General features: G+C 50.7%; 1 protein-coding gene across 1 annotated transcript in view; it reads left to right on the top strand.

The window, feature by feature from the left end:
• Positions 1 to 20,000, top strand: part of LOC126578988 (lachesin) — a 23,423-nt gene that overhangs the window by 3,155 nt on the left and 268 nt on the right. Inside the window, exon 2 of the mRNA XM_050242164.1 lies at positions 18,126 to 20,000. This exon is cut by the window's right edge and continues 268 nt beyond it. Within this exon, the coding sequence (XP_050098121.1) occupies positions 18,126 to 18,697 (572 nt within the window). The 3' untranslated portion in view covers positions 18,698 to 20,000. The remainder of the gene's footprint in view (positions 1 to 18,125) is intronic.

The following is a 20,000-nucleotide window of genomic DNA, read 5'->3' as shown; positions in this document are numbered from 1 at the left end:
TGAATAGAACATGGATAGTTTCTCCTTTTTGAGTGGCATCAACTGAAAACTGGTTTTTTTTAGTGTGACCTTGTGAATTTAACGTTTTGAAGCTGGTGTCTCTTGTTTAACATAAGGAGTGCAAAGAATTGGATATTTTAGATATTTTTGATGGATTGTGAGCGTTGCAAATGGACCAATTTACATTTTTTTTACGATTTAAACTGAGCAGAAAGTACAGAAATACGTAGATTGCATCCACTAGAAAGTTTAGCGGTAGAAAAATCGATTAATTCATCCTCGCAAGTAACTGGTGATGGAAAATCGATGCATTTTAATCATTCTAACCTTCAATGATCGAGGTCGAGGTTATTGTGTCACAGAAGGATCTTCTCCCAGTTTAAATATTTAATTGTTTGCCCAAAAAAACGTGTGCTGTGAACTACAACTAAGGCCCTGATTAATCCTTCTCCAAAAAACTTGAGCTTTGCTTCCGTAGAACTTGATCGTTCATAGCTCTTAACATAACTCTCGTTATTGCCGAAGAATGTTTCGCTTCTCATGCGTTATTGCTATTGAATTTCAATGCATCACCTCTACCAGTTCTATTCCTCCAGAACTGCCCTCCTCCAAAACCAAACCTGTATCGCGATCGCTACCAACCTTTTATCGATTCAATTTACGCCCAACCATCCCAAGATCACCTTACGATCCCCTAGAAATTAGCACCTCCTCCACCTCCTCTTCAGAAGAGTGACTCTCTGTAGTCTTCGTTGCCGTGCTGTTGTGAAAAGTTATGACACCCCGGGAGCTGCTGCTGCCGCTTCTACCGCCAGAAAGCCAAACGATCGGCCGTAATCCATCGTTAAATGGTTGTCACTACACGTTTCTAGATCCTGTCCACGGTGGGGGTGCGGGCGAGTGAGCGAGCACCAATATAACACGCACAATAGAGCGCATCCCCGGGCCTCTGATGTTGATCCTCCTGCTCCAGCTCCAGGCCTGTTTTTTTTTTCGGCTGCCATAATGCGATGCAAGAGAGGAAGGCAGATCTATTCTGACACTCTCTGGTTCGACGTTTGGCTGACTCTGCACTCGAGAGCTCGAGAGCTGTGTGTATTATTTACGACACAAAACGGTAACACGGGTCAAGGAGGGTGCTCGACGACAACACATCGCGCCCGCATCGCTTGCTCGCCATCGAGTATGGAAATGAGATACGCCCGTCCGCCGCGGGGTGTTTTAAAAATATTCTAACTTTCACCGTTTTTCACCTTCGTAGGCGCAGCAACAGCCCCCGCCCTTTTGTCAGCCAGCATAACTCCACCTTCCGGGCAGCTCGGTGGCCTCGTGGATGTGGCCTTTTCCGTGTGTTCCGTGGTTTTCTATCGTCGCGCTATATAAAGCCATGGCAAGCAAGCCGAGCGCTCCTTGGTAGTGACTGCAGTCCCTGGTTGCCATCCCGTTACAAAGCGGCCAGCGGCCACGCCACGCCACGCCATGCTGGTGCTCTTGCGCGTGGGGAATGATCGCGCGAGGTGGTGGGATTGGGTGGGGTTTTTGGGGTGTGTGTTCGGTCCGCGCGTTCTTGGCACTGGGCTCTGGGCTTGAAACACGCTACGAATGCAGAACCGGTTCTGCTTCATTCAGGTTTCAGGGTCTCCGAAACGGGCTCGCGCCGCTGTTGGTGCAGCTGCTACTTCTGCTGCTCCTCCTGCTGAGCACACACAATGACGATCATCTTGCTGATGGTGTTCGCGACCGTGGGCCCTTACAATGAACGCAATTTTCGCGCCAAACCGTCGCACACCCATGATAAGCAAAGTCTCTGGTGAGCCCAAAAGGGTGCGATGAGATCGTGTAGGTGTTTCCCGGCACCCACTGCTCACACTGCTGCCTGCTCCTCCACTGCACATTTGTGCTTGGATTTTTGATTAATGAAGCGCTCGCGATCTCCGCTGTGAGGGAGAGACGATGCCAGAAAACTGAAAAGTAAAATTGTTTTCAATAAGCAGCAGGGGCAGGGAGAAAGGAAACGAGAAAGAAAGGCAGCATGATTGGGACGACGACGAAAGGGGCGTTAGATAAATAGACGTTAATTTGAAAGCTCAAAGCAGTCTGCCAGTCTGTAACCACCCAGCGTGGAGGAAATCAGAGGTTCCTTTGGTCCGTCCGAGGTGGTACGTCGTCTGGCTGGCTCATTAAATGATGATTACGGTAGAAAGGTAGAAGGAACACGCAGGGAAGGCCCTAACTCAGCGCCGGTTTTCCAAAACCACGGACCGACGGGAGGATCGCGTGCGCCCGCTGAGACCGGTGCCCTGTGCGCTGTGCGACCGTATCCGTGTTCTAGGTTAGCGTTCTTTTGAGTAAAGATTTTGATGACGACGATCGAGCGTAGAAGACTCAGTAGGCGTCTGATAGTTCGTTTTGGAACAATCAGAGTTCGATACTTGGCTGCTGCTGCTGCTGCATCTCGTTTGATGCGCTACGGCGTCATGCGTCGATGTAACGGGTTCCCGGCAATTACATACAGTTCGCCGACACACGCCACCACCCTCAGCTTCCCAGAGATGCAAATTAGATCACGGCCAGCGTGCCATGCAGCGCGCGATTCATAATTCCAAGCAGCAGCAGCAGATGATCCGAACCGAGCACACGAAGCCGCAATGCCCGATCGTAGAGCTCGGTCACAAGAAGCACCAGAAGAAGGTTTTTGTGCTGGAAAATGGCGGAAATTGCCGGCCAGCGGGTTCGAACGTTGCTCGCACACTAATCTTACGTTACGCTAGCAGCCAAGCCAAGCCAAGCCAATCCATGAGGAGGTTCCGTCGTCGTCGTCGTCGTCCGCAAGGCCCCACCGGTAACGGATTATAATTCAATCGATTAGTCGCCCCCGGGGAGCCGCTGCCGGGGAGCGGTTTTTTGCGGTCAAACCCCAAGCGCACAACGCCACAAAGCTCTAGCTGTAAACTTGCGGGAGTTTGCTATCGATCGCGCGAGCTGCTCGAGTAACTGTTGTTCGATAAGATTATATGCGACCATCCTCGGCGTCACCCGGGGCCCCCGGCGGTGGACGTTCGATCGATGATCGAGCGATCCAGAAACGCGTGTGCCCTCAATCGTGATAGTCGCTGCAACGCTAAAGACGAGCGCATCACACTCGACGTCGACGTCGATGTCGTTGTCGTTGTCGATGTTGGGCACACTCTGGCAGGTCGACGACTTCCAACCGAAGCGGTCGTTACACGAAGCGAGCCTCCGTGCTTTGCCTTTGTTAGAGAACGACAACAGAAGGCAGAAGGGAAGGCAGAAGGGGGAAGTGTTGGAACCGCGGAGCAGGCACTGATTTATGCTCTTCGCCACACCGGCAGCCAGCAGCTAACGTTGAATGCAATCGATGGACCGTTGCTTGTTACTGCAGCAGCTGGAGCTGGAGCTGGAGTAGCATTGGGGATTGTTGTACAACATGCGATGCTGCAATGCGTCTTCCAGTCGCCCAGAACTTCTCTTTGTTTGGTCTTGCGACTGTGGTGTCGAACGTGTGTCTCATCGATAGATTGCGTGTGCACCCATTAGTGACAGTAATTAGGGAGCGACAGAGGGACATAGAGTGTGCGTAGGACGCGGTTTTGAATTCTTGAAAACCCACTACGCTTTGTTTGCTATCGCGAGGCGCGCGCCTAAACCGCAGCAGCAGTAGAACGACAGTGCAGTGACTGGTGGGAGGTTCTGGGAGTGAGCCGACACCCTCTCCCAGCCACCAATTCAATTCGTTCTTCTTTGTCACTCGCGCGCTCGTAGATGAAGTGCACGAAGCATAAGCTCATGATCGATCTTTGAGTGGGGCGCTAAATAGCGATGCGAAAGGCGCGCGAGAGGGACGAATAGGACCCTAATTGTTTGACATACTCAAGAGGGGGCGGGGGGGGGGGGGGATGGGGAGGATCCACAACAATTCCCTCTTGGCCTCTCATTGTCTCGGTCTTTCCGATGCGTAACACGATAACCTTCGCCCATTCTTCGGTCTCATCACACGACACAAGACGCGTCAACGACGACGAAGACGACGCATTGGTCGCATCGATTATGAGTTTCAGAGAGTGTGGCCACGGCAGCACCACACTCTGGTGCGTCCCAGCCAGCGTTCTCAGCGACATAATTGCTCCAATTAAGTGCCTCTCGCGGGGCGTCGTCGTTTACAGTGTCCCTCCTCAGTCTACAATCGTCGTTCTGGTCGTCGCAAAACTGCTCACTTCTTTGCCACACAATTGTGTGCACAAAGTGGTGGCAAGAGATCGGTGGCCTGTGATCGCTGGCTTGCTGCTCGCACGATTACTCGCTTCAGAATGAATGACGGACCCGGCTCTAGCTGGGGTTTCGGTTGTGGAGTCGCGTTCTAGCGACCATTTCATTGCCAGCCTGGTTAGCGGGTCGCGTTCCACGGGCGTGCCCTCATGCTGGCAGATGACTCCAGGGGCGAGCACCAGACGCTAATAGAGATGGCGATGATGCGTAGCATGAAGAAAAACCAAACAAATTTTAAGCCCCATCGTCGGATGGAGTCCACGGAGGAGGAGGATGATGATGATGATGATGATGATGATGACGGTGTAATGGCAGAAGATCAACAATCAATTTGCCAATGGTCCACGCTGTCCGGCTGTCCAGTGGTCCAAAAACTCCGCTCCGCCCCGCCCCCGGGAATCGGGTAACGGAACAGAAGCAACGTCAGATCGTTGGCCCTCTAAATGTGTCGCCCGGTCGGTCCGAGACCGGTCCAAGGGGGGTTTTTTGGGTTTTTTTTTTATTACCCTCGGTTCGGTCACTTCCTTCCTGGCCTAACATTCGTGCGGCGATGAATGGGCAAGTAATTAGATCATTTCCGTGCTCCCGTGGCTGGCGCTCCCAGCCCGATACGCCGGCAACCCTGGCCGGTTGTTGCTTATGCTGGTGGTGACACAATTTGGACAATTTGTTCCCGACAAGAGAGCCTCACGAAATCATCGGAGAGAGAAGGAGAGGGGAAGAGAGATGGCAATTGGTGGTTGTGGCCAGGCAAATTAAAACATCCAGCAATCAGAGCCACCGTGTTCGGGCTAGGGGTTATCAATGGAAAAAGATGAATTTCCGGGCGATTGGTGCTGCCAAGACGCGCGCCGCTTCTCGCATTCCCATTCGCACCCCGGGAACACCCATGACCTACCATTGTCTTACGCGGTGGATTAAATGCGAAACTTTCTTCACCAAAAAAAAAAAGGGTGGCAATCACGACGCGAAAACGATGTTGATAACGGAACAGGGGAGTTCTTGGCGGGTGAATACCGCAGCACATGTCACTCTGATGAAGTCATGATGTAGAAAGTGCTGCTCCAGATGCTTAAAAAAAACGAAATGAAATAATAAAAGGGCGAGGAATAAGGCACCTTACTAGACATGTGGTCGCAAAGGCCACCGTAAACCCCGGTGGCCATAAAGCATCCCCCATCATGCAGCATATGGCCCCACGCCACGTCTTCATAAAACAAACTCCGAATGCACACGCAACAACCACACGGCTTAACTCCATAAACCTGCCATTTGCATACAGACGAATAAGTTGGGGAGCCTACAAGTACGTCTGCAGCACTGTCCTGAACTCCCGTTTCCGGAGGGCCGGAAATGGCCGAAAAATTGTCCGCCATTACACCGTGCTGCAGTCGTAGCAGGCGGTCCGAAACAAGCCGCCATTTGCAAATCGGCAGACTGGTCCTAGCAAGCCATGTCCAACGCTGCGCTGGGCAGTACCAGATTTCCAGATGATTGACATTGAATTGTGAGGTAATTGGTGAGGCCGTTCACGGGCAAAGGGGGTCGCAAAGGCTACCGTGGCGGACGAAACCGAGCAGAACGGTTAATCCGCCGGGCGCTCTAGCCACGCTACTGGCGACCAGGCAGCAGCAGTAAGTGTGAGAGATGTCGTTTTATAATGTCGATTCCATAGCAATTACCATGTAACTAATATACTTCCCATTGTTGTGTTGTAGCTGGGAGGGAAAGGAGCAAAGGATCAGCCACTCGAAGGATCCTCCCTTTTCTCCCTTTTTTTTTTCTACCATCACGACACGCCACTGGGGTGCTCCTGCTGCCTGCTCGATTACGGAGTAGGACGGACAAGCCAAGTAGGAAGTATAGAAGCCCTAACCAACTAACCAAAGCGACGAACAACGAGCGAAAAAAAGTGTCAACGACCACACCGGGCTGGAGGGGAAGCGTGCAAGGACCTCTTCCGGATTTGCTGGGCCCGGCGGACACAAGGAGGGGTGGTTGGAAGAGGATGGCATAAGAAGGGCTGCAGGCACAAAACACACTGCACTGCGAAGCCAAGCCAGCAGGGGAAGGGAAATTGAATCAGCAGGAAGCGTCAGGAGCAGGCAAGGGCAAGGGAGGGCGGGAGGGAGAGTGAGTCAGTTGGTGGTGAAGAGATTGGCTTTTTGTTCCCTATCGCCGTTGAGCACCGCGGGAGAAGACCTCAGACGATCATAAAACTTGAATCTCGAGGGGGAACGGCGTGCGCGCCCTCTCTCTCACTCCCTTTCTCCCGTTCAAGGGCCTCAGCAGCACTGAATTGGCTAATCGGTGGTACCCCGCGAGGTGTGGTAGCCGCCGTGGTTTCGGGGGCCAATGCAGGATTGTAAAATGTTTTATTAGCTTATCAAAATAGTTTTACTGCTGCTCCGGCCGGTGACCATAAAAGGGTCGACGGGGATTCGCCGTGGAGTAGCCGGAACCCCGGGAGACTGGGCCATGGAATGCATCAGCATCCTTTGTGGCATCTTTATTGGTGCACAAGATCCGAGGAGAGAGAGAGAGAGAGCAAGTGAGAGCGTGAGCACGTCTTCACCTAGTTAGGGATGTGGAACCATGTATTCCTAGATGGCTGCCTGGCAACTTCCGGCCGCTCGTCATCGCTATGATTGTAGGAAAATTAGCTATTCATAACAATTAATAACGAATCCTGGTCGAGGCGATCGGTGAGATCGCGAGACCCACGGTCCAAAGTATCACAAGCACAATAGGCGAGGCAGCGCTGTCGGGTTCCGCGTGTCCCCGTGGTGTTGTCAAAGCCCCTGTTTCGAATGCACTGGCCCTTCTCCGGCACACCGAGAAGGGCTTGCTTCTCCGTGCAATCAAGCCGGCGTATGGTCTATGCAAAAAAACGGGACCGCGCCCCTTTCGCTTTTATGCTCGCTTCCTGCCTCGCTGCTGCCGCTGTCTCTTCTTCTAACTCCAAAGAGAGAAAGACAGGCGTTCGTAGGGTTTTGATTTAAAAAAATTCGTTACGCCACCTCTTACCGCCACTCCTCTTACCTGGCACCACCTCTCAGTTCCTGGTGCATCATCAGTGTCGGCAGACCGCTTTGCCTGCTTGCTTGCAGCGGCGCATACATGCTCTGATCGATCCCTCATCGATCTGCCCCTCCCAGGGGATATGTGCTGTAAGAATTGTCCAAATATTTTGTTAGGACCAATTCGCTCTGGTCTGTTATTCCGGGGCCGGGCCTAGACGAGAAGGTGGAGGAGAAGAAGGAATGAGATAGGACCAAAACCGATCGCTCCAGTACGCATTCGCTCGCTTCACTCCTTTTCCAGGCAGGAAAAAGCCCGTAGAACTTTGGGAGTTTCCCAGATTTTTACGCAGGGCCCAATGCCGGGGGTGACTTGGGTGGAGGGACTTTAAAAAAATATGTCCGCTACGCATCGCAACGAACGGTTCCGTGCTTATCTTCTTTGCCCTTTGCCGGTCGGTGGAGGATCGTGCCCGCAGCATTTGCTGCGTAAACAACACTGCGTGTCGGACCGTTTGGAGTTCCGGGCGAAATGTTTACTTTATGATCATTCGTCTGCTCTTCATGCTCCCTATCTGCAACATTATTTTTTTCCCAACCATGTCCGAGTCTAGGAATTGGGAAAGCTCGCTTCCAACCCAATCCTTAATGATACAGTTCATTATTGGAGTGCATTGTATAACATTCCTCGCAGAAGAAGAACACATTAACATCCTGTCCAAGCAGAATATTCCCTGGCAGGCAGCCAAAAAAAGTGTCACCTACCGGGACACAATAGATAGTTAATTGGACAGTTTCGGGTACTCGTCAGTTCACTTCACTCCTCCTGACGAGGCCGAGGGGCGTTCGAGCGTTAAGCGGCGGTGAAATGGATGGATGGATAATTTATCTGAATACAGAGAGAGGCAGAGAGACGCGGCACGAGAGGCACGATTGACAGAACGGGAATTGAGTGATGCAAAAGGGGCCCGCTAGGAGACGGAACAGTGTGCCTGCAGGTTGGGTGCAGCAGGACCCGATCATAAACATATACGTTACGCTACAGTGCCACAAGGACCTTCGTCCACGAGAGGAAGCAGCACAGGACAAGCAATTTTATGCACCGCGCCAAACAAAACGCGAATCCATATTTCTCGTCAATGTATGCAGGATCAGAGGGTGAGGGTTGCTTTATGTTGTGTGTAATCGTTTTATGATCGGGGGATGGCCGTGGAAAAAAGGTTTAGAAAAAATAAAAATAAATGCTGAACCCCCTACACCACTGCCGCCCATGACCGTGACCGTTGATGCCGGGTGCTGGCATATTATTGGTCCTAGGCTAGGGGTACGAGTCCTGTGTGTTTCCGGTGCTTTCCGGCGAAGGTTTTTCCGGTGGTTTTTATATCCTTTTTGGGTTTTTTTTGGCCCGTTTGTTATTGATCGCTACCCATCGCATTCAGTGATCGCTTGTCGGTCCGCTAAATGGTTTCTCTCTCTCTCTCTCTCTCTCTCTCTCTCTCTCTCTCTCTCTCTCTCTTTCTATGCAAAAGACAAGCCAGCCGATTCAATTTACGACCAATCGTGGTTCCAACAACCATTTGTGTCGGTTTGCGGTTTACGGAGAACAGGAAATGGAAACCGCGGGAGGGGCGGGGGGGGGGGAGTTCGCTCTCTGTCAAGATCCTGCCGATGACGTTGACGTGCATATGGTCCAGGAAAATATGGACAAATAAAACCGCCCTAAATTTACATAGTACTGCGGTGCGGTGCTTTCCTGTTGGGAGGTCTGGCCAATGCAACCCCGGGACCATATTGTGTTTGCACACCAAGACAACCCGCGACCACCTTGTCTGTCTATCTATCCGCACGCACACACAATGAGCCAGAACAGAAATTAATCGAAAATCAGCAAATTCTTCCGGCGTCCGCCCTCTCGTCAGCCATGCTGGTGGTGGTGGTGCATCCTGTTCTGAGTCAACTCAATTATGGCACCTTCAGTGCCTCGGGCGTGGTACGGTGTCCTTCTGCGCGACTGCTGGCTGGCAACTGCTATTGCCCGAGGACACGAGAACTTCAAACGGAGAACGGTGGGGCCCTGTCTGTCGCTGTCGGTCGCTATTGAGCCCGACCAAGTGGAATGTAATGATGGCAAATAGCTCTCTGACAAGAGCGAGGTAACGGTCCTTCAGGTGCTAGTTCTTTCTGAGACGAGGGGACGATCGACCGACCGGCGACATCTAGGCTAGACATCGGCGTACCACAACACGCGCTCTCGGTCGGTTAAAAGGAACCCACAGACACAGGAGCCGTGGCGTGATGGTTAAATGTGGTTTTCGTCTTTGTGTTTGGAGGGTCCGCATGGGTTGTGAAAAAAGGATGGAATAGTTTTTTTTTCATACGGGGTTTTTTTGGGAAACTAGTAACCGTAGAAGCAGCTAGTGCGAGTGCGCCACGCAATGTCCGTGGTATGGCGACGATGACGACAACGAAGACTAATGGATACCACGCACATAATTCATACCGCAGTCAAAGTGAACTTTGATCACGCAACCACACGCGTCGGTTAGGCGTAGCTTTTGCCGTGAAGGAGGAGAATGTTAATGTTAGCTGTTCCTGTTTAATCAACCTGTCCTACGCCTCGTTGTACTGTGCTGTAAACCACACCCCACAAAACCGTAAAAGGATGTTTCCGTAAAGGATGGTGTGTAGAATTGACCCCTAGGGTCTGTAAAGCGCAATTTAGATAGGCTCCTAATTAGGGACCACGGTGTAATGCTGTTAAACAGTCAGTTTCCGGAGTGTGTGCGTATCCTTGGAGGGAATTCTAGGCAACCAGCGTTCCAGAAAGGTGGTACAAGTGCCCTGGTGTTCCATAACATTAATTTGATGGCAATATATCGTAGGAAAAGCTAACATAACCATGTTAGTTGTCCTTCGATTGATAATCAGTAAATATTGAATCGATATTGCGGCTATAAAAACCGCAAAAATGTCATAAAACGTTCATAAGCGAACAAAAACGCCATCTTTATTCTTCTGTGACCTTGAGAGTAATATTACGGCGAATATTCAAGTGGGACATTGTTTCACGAGTCTCTTGAGCTTCGTTAATCCCCTTCGGAGCGGAACGCCCCGCTAACTAGATTATCCTCCGTATCCGTCGCATTGATTCATTTCGCTAATTGAAACACATGCTTTTCTGGGGAGGAATAAAATGGTCCTCAAATAAATGGAGGAACAGACGTAAGAAACGCTCCGGTTCAGCAGCATGTCGAGCATGGCAATCGATTGGTCGAAAATGAATTAAATATCAAAATTGATAATCTTTCACCATTACGGACGCCTCCTCTGGGATTATGACAAGTTTCTGAGGTAGAGCGAAACAATCAAATGGCAAACCAAGGAAACAAAGAAAATTATGTTCTTTCTTATCAGATTAGTAAGTCACCGACTGACTGTGGATGATGTCATAAACCTTCCCCCATATTTGATGACGCCACCATTCAAATCGATCGCCGCGCGTCACTATTTGCACTGCGAACCCGTACGGGGGTTGCGAGGATCTGCTGAAGCAGGGCGGGCGCCCGAAGGGGGCCAGAATGGCGCAACAAAAGTAGTAAATCATTCTGCCATAAAACCAAGGTAGTCATTATGTTCGGGGCGCCAGGACCCGACTGAGTGAACTGAATATTTGATGAGAAGAAGAAGAAGAAGAGGAAAAAAGGACATCGGTAGTTACAGTTCTGTCCGGCTTCTTTCGATAGTGCGTTATCATCGTAATTATCCTTCACGTAAAAAGGGGAGTGGTCTCTCCACAGTCTGGCACGTATTTTTCGACGTTTTTTTTTTGCATACGCTAGCATTCCAAGAACGTCCGATTTCGATCTCAATCCCTGGCTGCCTTGCTTCGATACATTAACTACCGCCATATTGGTTGGTCACCGACACGTGAACGACGAACAAACACGCGCCCCAGGACAAACGCACCAGTCCAACACGCGAATCGAACCAACCCGAACCCGGAGTGACGACGGTAATTACTCCGGTGCATTGCTTTCTGCCTCCCTTGCGTTCTCTCGTTGCATTCCCTGCATCGATTAGAGCGCGTCATCCCCACATATGGGGTGCATCATCTCCAGTGTGGCCGCGTTGGAGAATTGCTTGCTTGTCTCTGGTCTGGTGGGGGTGCCGTACCCCATTTGGCATGTCCAGCCCTCACGATTGCTTTGATAATTGTAATTAATTAAATTTTCATTGCTTCACTGCCACCACCAGCAGCAGCAGCAGCAGTAGCAGGCTGTGCGTTTGCTCTGGCTCGAGCGCAAGGGTGAAATGGTTTCGAATTGCATACCATACACATTTTGTTGGGTTGATGATTGGCCAGAATAACGCAGCGTGTACGATCTCACATGTTTGCCGCAAAGCAGCAGTCGCAAACAGAGGGCAATGGAAAGGAAGGGAAGGTTTGTGCAACTCACCCTTTCGCCCAGTGTTTTTTTTTGTTTTTGTGTATTTAAATATGAAATGATTGCCACAATAACAATAAAAAATAGGAAAAGAGAAGGAAAAGTGGAACCGTAGTAGGCGCCAGTTGGTGCCAGCTGTATGTGTACGAGTTGGCAAAAGTCCACCCAACGTACTTCCGGTTTCCAGACGAATGCGAAGCAGGTGCACCAGCTGCCACAGGGGTTGCTGCAGTTGTCCTTGTGTTTGCAGCATTATCCTTTACTGTGCCCGAGTTGTGTCCTCGCAAACGAGCGTGGTCCTAGGGTCCTGATGGAATTGGAATTGATAACTGGTGGAGGTGCCACACCCACCGAGCAACGTGCACCCATGGGTTTCCGGTTGTTTGATTTCGATTTTGGGGACAAATACCCTCTCCTGTACACACCTACAGGCTACTTTTTGTAATATCATGGCAGAAATTAAATAAAATCCTTTTCGAGTGAATTGAATTTGAAAAAGAAGAGGGAAAAAAACGCCGAAAATTCCAAATTCTAGTCCTCGGGGCGGTGCACATTGCTCCAAAAGGGTCACCGTAGATGAGATCGTATGATTGCGTTTCCGTTTCAAACCAGTATGTAACCAGCCGGTCAGGTTCGGTTAGAAGTTTGTCGTTCATTTCATCCAAAAATGTGTCCCAACAACTAACGCAGCAACAATCGAAGGGATACAATCAACCAAGGGACTCTCCGTGAGCACTCCCTTCACCGGGGACACATGCTGGTGGTGCTGATGGCGAGTGGATGGTGGGTGCAGCAGTTTGGTGTGACACCAAACGGACCTTGGAACGGAAGGCGCGAAAAATCGTCTCTCTCTCGCATCTCGTGGGGCACACCTTGAAAAAGGGATCTCCCCCCGCCGCCCAGCAAACATTGATACGCGATGGGACATCGCATCTATCTGGGGTGCGCGGTGGGGTGCACACGGGCACATATGTCCCCGGCCAAGGCTGCTAATTTATGAGCTCACCACCAGCAACGGCGACGACGACAATAGACAGATCGCACGGGAAACCCTCGCCGAATGAACCCAAAAAAAAGGGAAAGTCCTTGTTGTCGCCTGTCTCTCTCTCTCTCTCTCTCTCTCTCTCTGGTCTCTGTTCCGTTTCCTGTTCCTCGTTGTCCTTCGTTACACCGTGGTTGCCCGCCAACGGTTTGAGGTAATGTTGTTGTTGTGGGTTTTTCCATCGACAACAGAACCATCGAAGGGTCGACAGCAGATCGTTAGGTCGATTATTCTTCGCTTAACAATCGCACCGGCAACCAACGTCCCTATCGATTGCTGTTGTAATCAGCTTGTGCAACGAACGACGCGGTACCTTCCGGTACGGTCGCTGCTTCCGGTGTTTTAGCGCTGGCCGTCGCTTCTCTCGTCGGGTTTCTTATCATCAACCCGGGGGAACAGAGGGAACAAACCTTTTGCGGGCACGTGTACGCAACGCCACGCCACCGAGGGTTAAAAGGTGTCTTTCCGGTTGTAAGTGATTGATTGAGCGAAAAATCGGCTTCGATTTTGAGGTTTAACAAAACAAACCAACGCTTACAGAGTGCCAGGGCCTTTTGTGCCTTTCCCTGGCTGTGGAAAATAACGGGGCTTATGAAACCAGAGGCCTCTGTCTGGTTCTGTATTTGCAAACACCATTTCCGGCCGTCACGCTGCACTAGAAAGATCGTAGATCGTAAGGCAAATAATGAAATCTAGGCCGCTGCCGCTGCCATCAACCTGCTGCATACTGATGCGCGGTGCACGATTGATGAGCGCTGAAGAGAGAGAGAGAGAGAGAGAGCGAGAGAAAGATGCATCCAACCGTGATGCAACGCGGCATTATTGTATTGATGCACCACCGACGCCGCCGCCGCCACAGCCCGTACATTGCGTTACATCGAGATCTAGCGCGCACGCCAGCTGCACCAGCCGGTGTAAAGTGAAAATGGGAACAGATGGTGCCAGTACTGCTGCTGGTTGGTGACACACCGTGTTCCCAAAATCGAAAATCTCTAATTAATTAGATCGCCGCCTGTCGCTTGTCGCCTGTCACGGCGGTCTACGATCGCGTACCGTTCCCTCTGCAATCAACGAGTAGCTGTGTTGTTGTCGTCGTTAGTAGGCCGAGCGGCGGAGTAGTGACGTTCGCTTTTCGGGCAACATAACCTCATTCTCAGGCGCCACGCTTTGCTTTCGACGACTAACAATGGGACGACAAATTGAATTTCACATTTAAAACTTCCACCTTCTACTGGATTACCAGCTGGTGAGAGGAAGAGCTAGAAAAGAGGCACAGAGAGAGCGTGGCTCTAAATCGAAAGTTTTCCCTTTTTTTTCTGTCGCTTCTATCCAAGAACACAGAGAATTCCCTCTCCCGGGGGCGCCATAATCATATGTTACAGGAGTACACGGCAACGCCATGAGCTTGAACTTTTTGAGAAGATTAATTATTGCCACGGACGCTGGAAAGGTTCGACTCGAATCGGCTCCAGCTGCCAACTTTTTTCGCAGCTTCCTCGAGTGGTTCTGAGCCATCCGGAGCGTCATGTCATGGAAACCTATCATTACCTATTTTGGCCCTGCGGGACGCTGCGAAGCATAATTTTGCAATCCCGTCGGCAACGTCAACGGGCCCCGCGGGTTCGGATTAATCCTCGCCCCTTATGTGGGCCACACGAAGGAAGGTTTTGGGTCCCTGTGAACGGCGTGCGGAAAAGGGTTCCGAGGGCACACAGAAGATAGCGTTTCCACTCCGATTCTGGGTCCCTGGGAATGGGTTTGGAAATTGGTGAAGGTGAAAAAGAAGGACTGCCGACTCGCCGCCATTGTATGTGTCGCTAAGTGGATTAAAGTTCGACGCAACCTTAGCTTGAGGAGCACAGAACACGCTACCGAAACGGATGCAGCCAGTAGCAGCAGCAGCAGCATCGATTTGATTTGTGGGACCGCCCCGCCAAACGAGTTCTCTTTCGAGCCGAGAGAAGAATAGAGGGATATTCCGTTTGTTTTAAGCCTATTTTGGGAAAAGCGAGAAAAGGTAGCACTCTAACGGTCGCACATGAATGCAGAATGCAGCAGAAGTGTCGGTTGCAGCTGTCACCGGCGACTTCCGGCTTCCGGGCGTTCGTCCCTTCCGTTGGAAGCTAGCTGCTGGTTCGCCGATCCGTGGTCCGTTTGACGGTGATGGCTTGTTTGTGACGTGTGCACGATCGGCTCACCATCAAATTAGCGTCCGAATTTGCATTTATTCTCAGGCCAGGAGCACACGCTTGACCCGAGAGATTGTTTCATTTCCGCATTTGTTTTCGGATCTCATCCCGAGTGGTGTATCGCATCCGTTGCAATCTGTGCACGGTTCGACGGGTAGAGGCCAGGGAAAGGTGTCGGTCCGAGGAGAGGTCCTTGAGACATAAGTGGATTATGTCACCATTTCGCTCTCGCTGTCGAGAATCCCCTGGGACACCTCGTAAACGCGTACGTGTTCTTTTCAACCTGGAACCCAGAGCGCTACACATGGACAGCAGCAGGAGGGTTTACCGCAGTAAGCCGATTCTCCCATGGGGACAGAGGGTTCGATGTCGGATTGGTCATTGAAGTTTATCGTTCCGTGTGTTTCGAGTGAGAAGCGCTTCGATCTAATAATCATTATGATGCGCGCGCGCGCGCGTGAATCACGATCACACCACACTGTCCCCCAGGACAAACGCATCGTATCGGCCGTTGAAAATGCAATAAAATGACAACGACTACGACGACGCCGCTCCAGGGGTCGCTTGTGGATGTTTTTGGGAACGCAGAACACCAAACGGAACGGTGCGAACGGTTTTATGGGTGACGGTGACGGTTCAGCTGCCTAGAACGCTCCGTCTAGGCACTTCAAAAGGTTCCCAACCGAGGGATTAGCTCCCGATATGTCACCCAGAGGGTGGGGTGCAGCGTCAGAACGGAGCGCACGCAGAGTTCATCAAAATGCAGCGAGCGTCGGAGTGAGCTCTCAAGTGTCTGTTTGTTGAGCGAGCGATCTGAAGAGGCACATGAAGATCACAACAGCACATAAGCAAACGATGCCTACGCCTCCTGGGAGTCAGTTTTTTTAATGTTGGAATGCGCGCTGTGGAGTCCAAATGAGTCCAACATGGCGGGAAGAGAAGGAAAAAAGGGAAAAAAGCGCCCTCGGCAACAGTTAATGAAAGCCATGCCGCATCATGGCAATAGGCGCGAAAAATCAATAGAGAATGTCGTTGAGGCGTCATCGTTTTGCTTCAATTCTCATCGTACCATCAGATCAGGCGGCTTTCTCACTCGGTCCCCTGTCTTGCCCTGTTCAAGTGTTTACACTGCAATTGAACCAAACGGCCGAAGAACTTGGCCAACCAGTAGATTATTCCATGGCATGAGCATCCCTCTCTTTGCGCTACATAATCTGCGTCCCGCCATGCATTTATCAGTGCGTTACGATCTTTTAAACGGCGAATTAATGAAACTGATCGCCAGCATTGAGCCGGCCCGTCACTTGACACCCTTCTTCTCTCTGCTCCTGGCGTACTGGAGGCATTTTGCAGAAAATGTACACATTTTTGGGGTGTCGTATCATGAAATCTGTGTCGGAAGCGGCGAACGTCAAACGAGAACTTCAGCTGAAAGTCTCAAATTACCAGCCCTCTCGTAAGCCAGTCGCTGGCCCGCTGCTAGGTTTTCTGTGTTGTTACCGCATGCTTTGATGCCTTTTTGGTGACACAAATCGACACCATCGATCTACAATGTCGTGCGTAGTCGTGTGTCAATTGCCTCGCCACGGATCCGGGAAGACCCCTGGGGTCGATGGAGAGAGGCATATTTAGCCGTATCGTTTGACAGCTTTGATGTGTTGCTTTATGCTCCACAATGAAAAGCAAGCGTGGAAATGGGCAAAGGAAGGAAAACGGGAGAGGATTTTTATGGGATTTGTGTCGAAAGAGGAAGCACTGCAATTGAATGCATGCTGGCTCGCTGGCTGGCGCTGGTTGCTTCAATGTGCAACAAATGAGCAACAAATCATGCTGATGGTGCTCTGGTCTCGCTTGCCGGCGGCGTATGTTACCAGTATCAACGATTTTCCCTTTTCGACAACTCAATACAACATTTTCCATTGTTCAAAGTCGCTGAAATGATTCCAAAAATTTAACATAAAAATGCTCGTTAGCAGCCTGACACCTTCGTCGACGTCAGCACGAGGCGGGGCGGGAGGGCTAGCAGCTAATTGGAAGGTGAAAAGGTGGCCCATCCTCATTCCCTGACCTTTCGATGGCAGGCTGACGTAGGTTCCTCCCCACCCGTCGAAACATTAACGACACCAATTGGGCACCGATGATTTCATGAGCAGTTTTATGCTGCAACCACGGACCGTGCTCACGCAACCAAAATCCAATTTCAAAAAAATGCTTTCCACCAGACCCTCCCTCTCTGATAGACAAGACATAGTCGTCATTGCCCCGGCCACCACCGAAATAGTTAAATTGGTTCCGGCCCGTTAAGTCCTGTGACATCTCCAGTCAGCCGCGAAGTTTTCGTACCGCAGACTACTAGATGAGAAACAGCGACAGAGAGTACAATCAAAATAAAACAACAAAGAACCACAACTTTTTTTTTTGAGGGAAATACAAGAGTGCTACTCTTTCCGTTGGCCTCCCCGGGAATGGTCACTGACAGTGACAAATAACGATCATTCCGGTCTCCTTGCTCAACAGACTGTCCTGTGTCTGTTGATGGTGCGCGGTTTTTCGAGGAAGGTTACGGGGATACGGAAATGAGTTTTAATGCACTACGCTCCTGGCGCATGTGGCGGGGAACCGAGGGGAACACAAATTAAACGCATTCTCCGCCGCCATCGAGGAAATGGAAGCTTTGCACACGTGAGCGAGCTTGTGTCTGTGTGGCCCTCGTAGGCTTTTACGCATTTTCACATTTCCTTAACCACCCGCTGATTACTATTCATGATCATGAACTGCAACTCAAGCGCTGGGGCCCTTACTGGACACGACAAATTGTGGCTGCTCACTGACTCGAGACACCTTTTCGGATGCCGGTGCCACGCGTGAGATGGTGATCAAGGGGAACACCAGCCAGCACGCACGCATGCACGCACGCGGATCATCCTCGAAGCCGGAAGCCATTTCTCATTTTACCTTCGCTTGGTTTGCTTGGCTATGGCTTGTACTCACTAATGGGCCAACTGTTCTGTTGGTGGTTGAGTTGGTTGAGCAACAAAACAACAGAATCGGTTGCGGCTAAACTGTCGCAATAAATTAAATTAATTTTGATGTTTTTCCACATTTTCTCACTCTTTTTCTCTCTCTCTCTCTCTCCCAACAGGTGGTGCAACGTTCTCGGGCAACGTGCTGAACATTAATACGGTACGGAAGGAGGACCGCGGAACGTACTACTGCGTGGCGGACAACGGTGTCAGCCGGGGCGACCGGCGTAACGTGAACCTGGAGGTGGAGTTTGCCCCGGTCGTAACGGTGCCGCGGCCACGCGTCGAACAAGCGCTGCAGTACGATATGGATCTCGAGTGTCACATCGAGGCGTACCCGCCGCCGGCAATCCGCTGGCTGAAGGATAGCGTGCAGCTCTCGTCCAACCAGCACTACTCGCTGTCCCAGTTCGCGACGGCCGACGAGTTTACCGACTCGACGCTGCGCGTTATCACGGCCGAGAAGCGCCAGTACGGCGAGTACATCTGCCAGGCGACGAACAAGCTGGGCGAGGCGGAGGGACGCGTCGAGTTCACCGAATCGGTTATTCCCGTGTGCCCACCGGCTTGTGGACAGGCTCGCTACGGTGGTGGGGCTAGTGCCGTGTCGGTGTCCTATCTGTTGCTGCCGGTTGCTACGCTCGTAGCCATCGTTGTCGCGGCCACCATCCAGTTCCGGAACCGTGCGTAAGCGTGGAACAGTCGCGTGAAGTTGTAGAACCCAGGAGCAACACCCAACACCCAAAAAACAGCAACACAAACCACTTGAACACCGACACCATTTTATACGAAATGTATTCGACGAGAAGCGAATATATTGATTTACATTCCCACGAAGGAGGAAGAATAAGAACAATCAGAAAGTGTAGACGACCTCCTTTTTATGCTGAAAGTAGCCACAGGACACACCTTTTTGGTCGTAGCGCACCGGAATACACAATATATACACTCAGGAGAATTACAATGAACCCAATTAACCTCAGGCGCGCTAACAGTACAATCCGACCACAGACAGCCGATAATGATGACCAGGGTGGTGGGTGGCCACCACCATTCAGAGTTCAGAGTTCGAAGCAAGCAGCACAGGGAGTAGTGCACACATATCTTAGTACGAAGAGGCTGGCGTGTAAGAATCCATTAGTTTACCCCTCCAGTAACATAGACAAGCGAGGTAGGGAAGGAGATGAAAGGTGAAATGGTTTTTTTTTCGGGGACGCAGAGCAGAGAAGGATGAAATCCTTTGACATGCGGAACCAAGGTAGAACAAGAGACTACTGCTGGTGCACTGCTGGAGCCGTTGTATTCCCAGGACATCACACATAAGAATCGATTCCATCCAAAAACGAAGACGTATTTGTGGCAACAGGATATAGGGATCTCCTCTTCCGTGCGCGCAGTAGGCGCAGGCTGTTGGGCTGCCTGAAAGCCAACGGCCATTTTGACCATTTTATAGGGATAAGCCTTCGAGAACGCGGACTGTAGCAAGCTTCCAGCGTGTGGTGTGGTTTTTTTTTTAAGGGCGCACGAGGCCTTAAATGCCTGAAAGTAAATAGTATTGCAATTCGAGTCGTATCCTGATTCCATTTTCGAAAATGCTTTGATCGTACGCCAATAGGTAGGGGGCGGTTTTGTCCCTACAATAGGACGTGAAAGAGAGAGAGAGTTAAATAAGTAATTAAGTAAGTGAGGAGAGTTTGGGTAAAGAAACGGAAAACATACGAAAACTACCACTCTAGCTAAAACGGCAATTCCGCGAAGTGCTTCAGCTTCTTTGAGGTAGCAAGAGGTAGACAGAAAGTTTTTTATTTCGGTAAATTTGTTCAGCAAAAAAAAAATGGTGCAAAAGCACTTTCCCTAGGTTTATTGATTTAGGTCAATTTTAGGAATGGGCTGCGAGCCAACAACCAAGCTTGAGTGCGTGCATGAGACACACGAAACGGACAGAAGAAACGAAAGTTTGAATAATAGCTTAAGCGAATGGTTTTTGCTTACGG

The sequence above is a fragment of the Anopheles aquasalis genome, chromosome 3 (assembly GCF_943734665.1).
Source record: "Anopheles aquasalis chromosome 3, idAnoAquaMG_Q_19, whole genome shotgun sequence".
In the NCBI taxonomy this organism is placed as follows: domain Eukaryota; kingdom Metazoa; phylum Arthropoda; class Insecta; order Diptera; family Culicidae; genus Anopheles; species Anopheles aquasalis.
The sequence above is the reverse complement of the archived record's forward strand: the minus strand, read 5'-3'. Positions and strand labels throughout refer to the sequence as shown.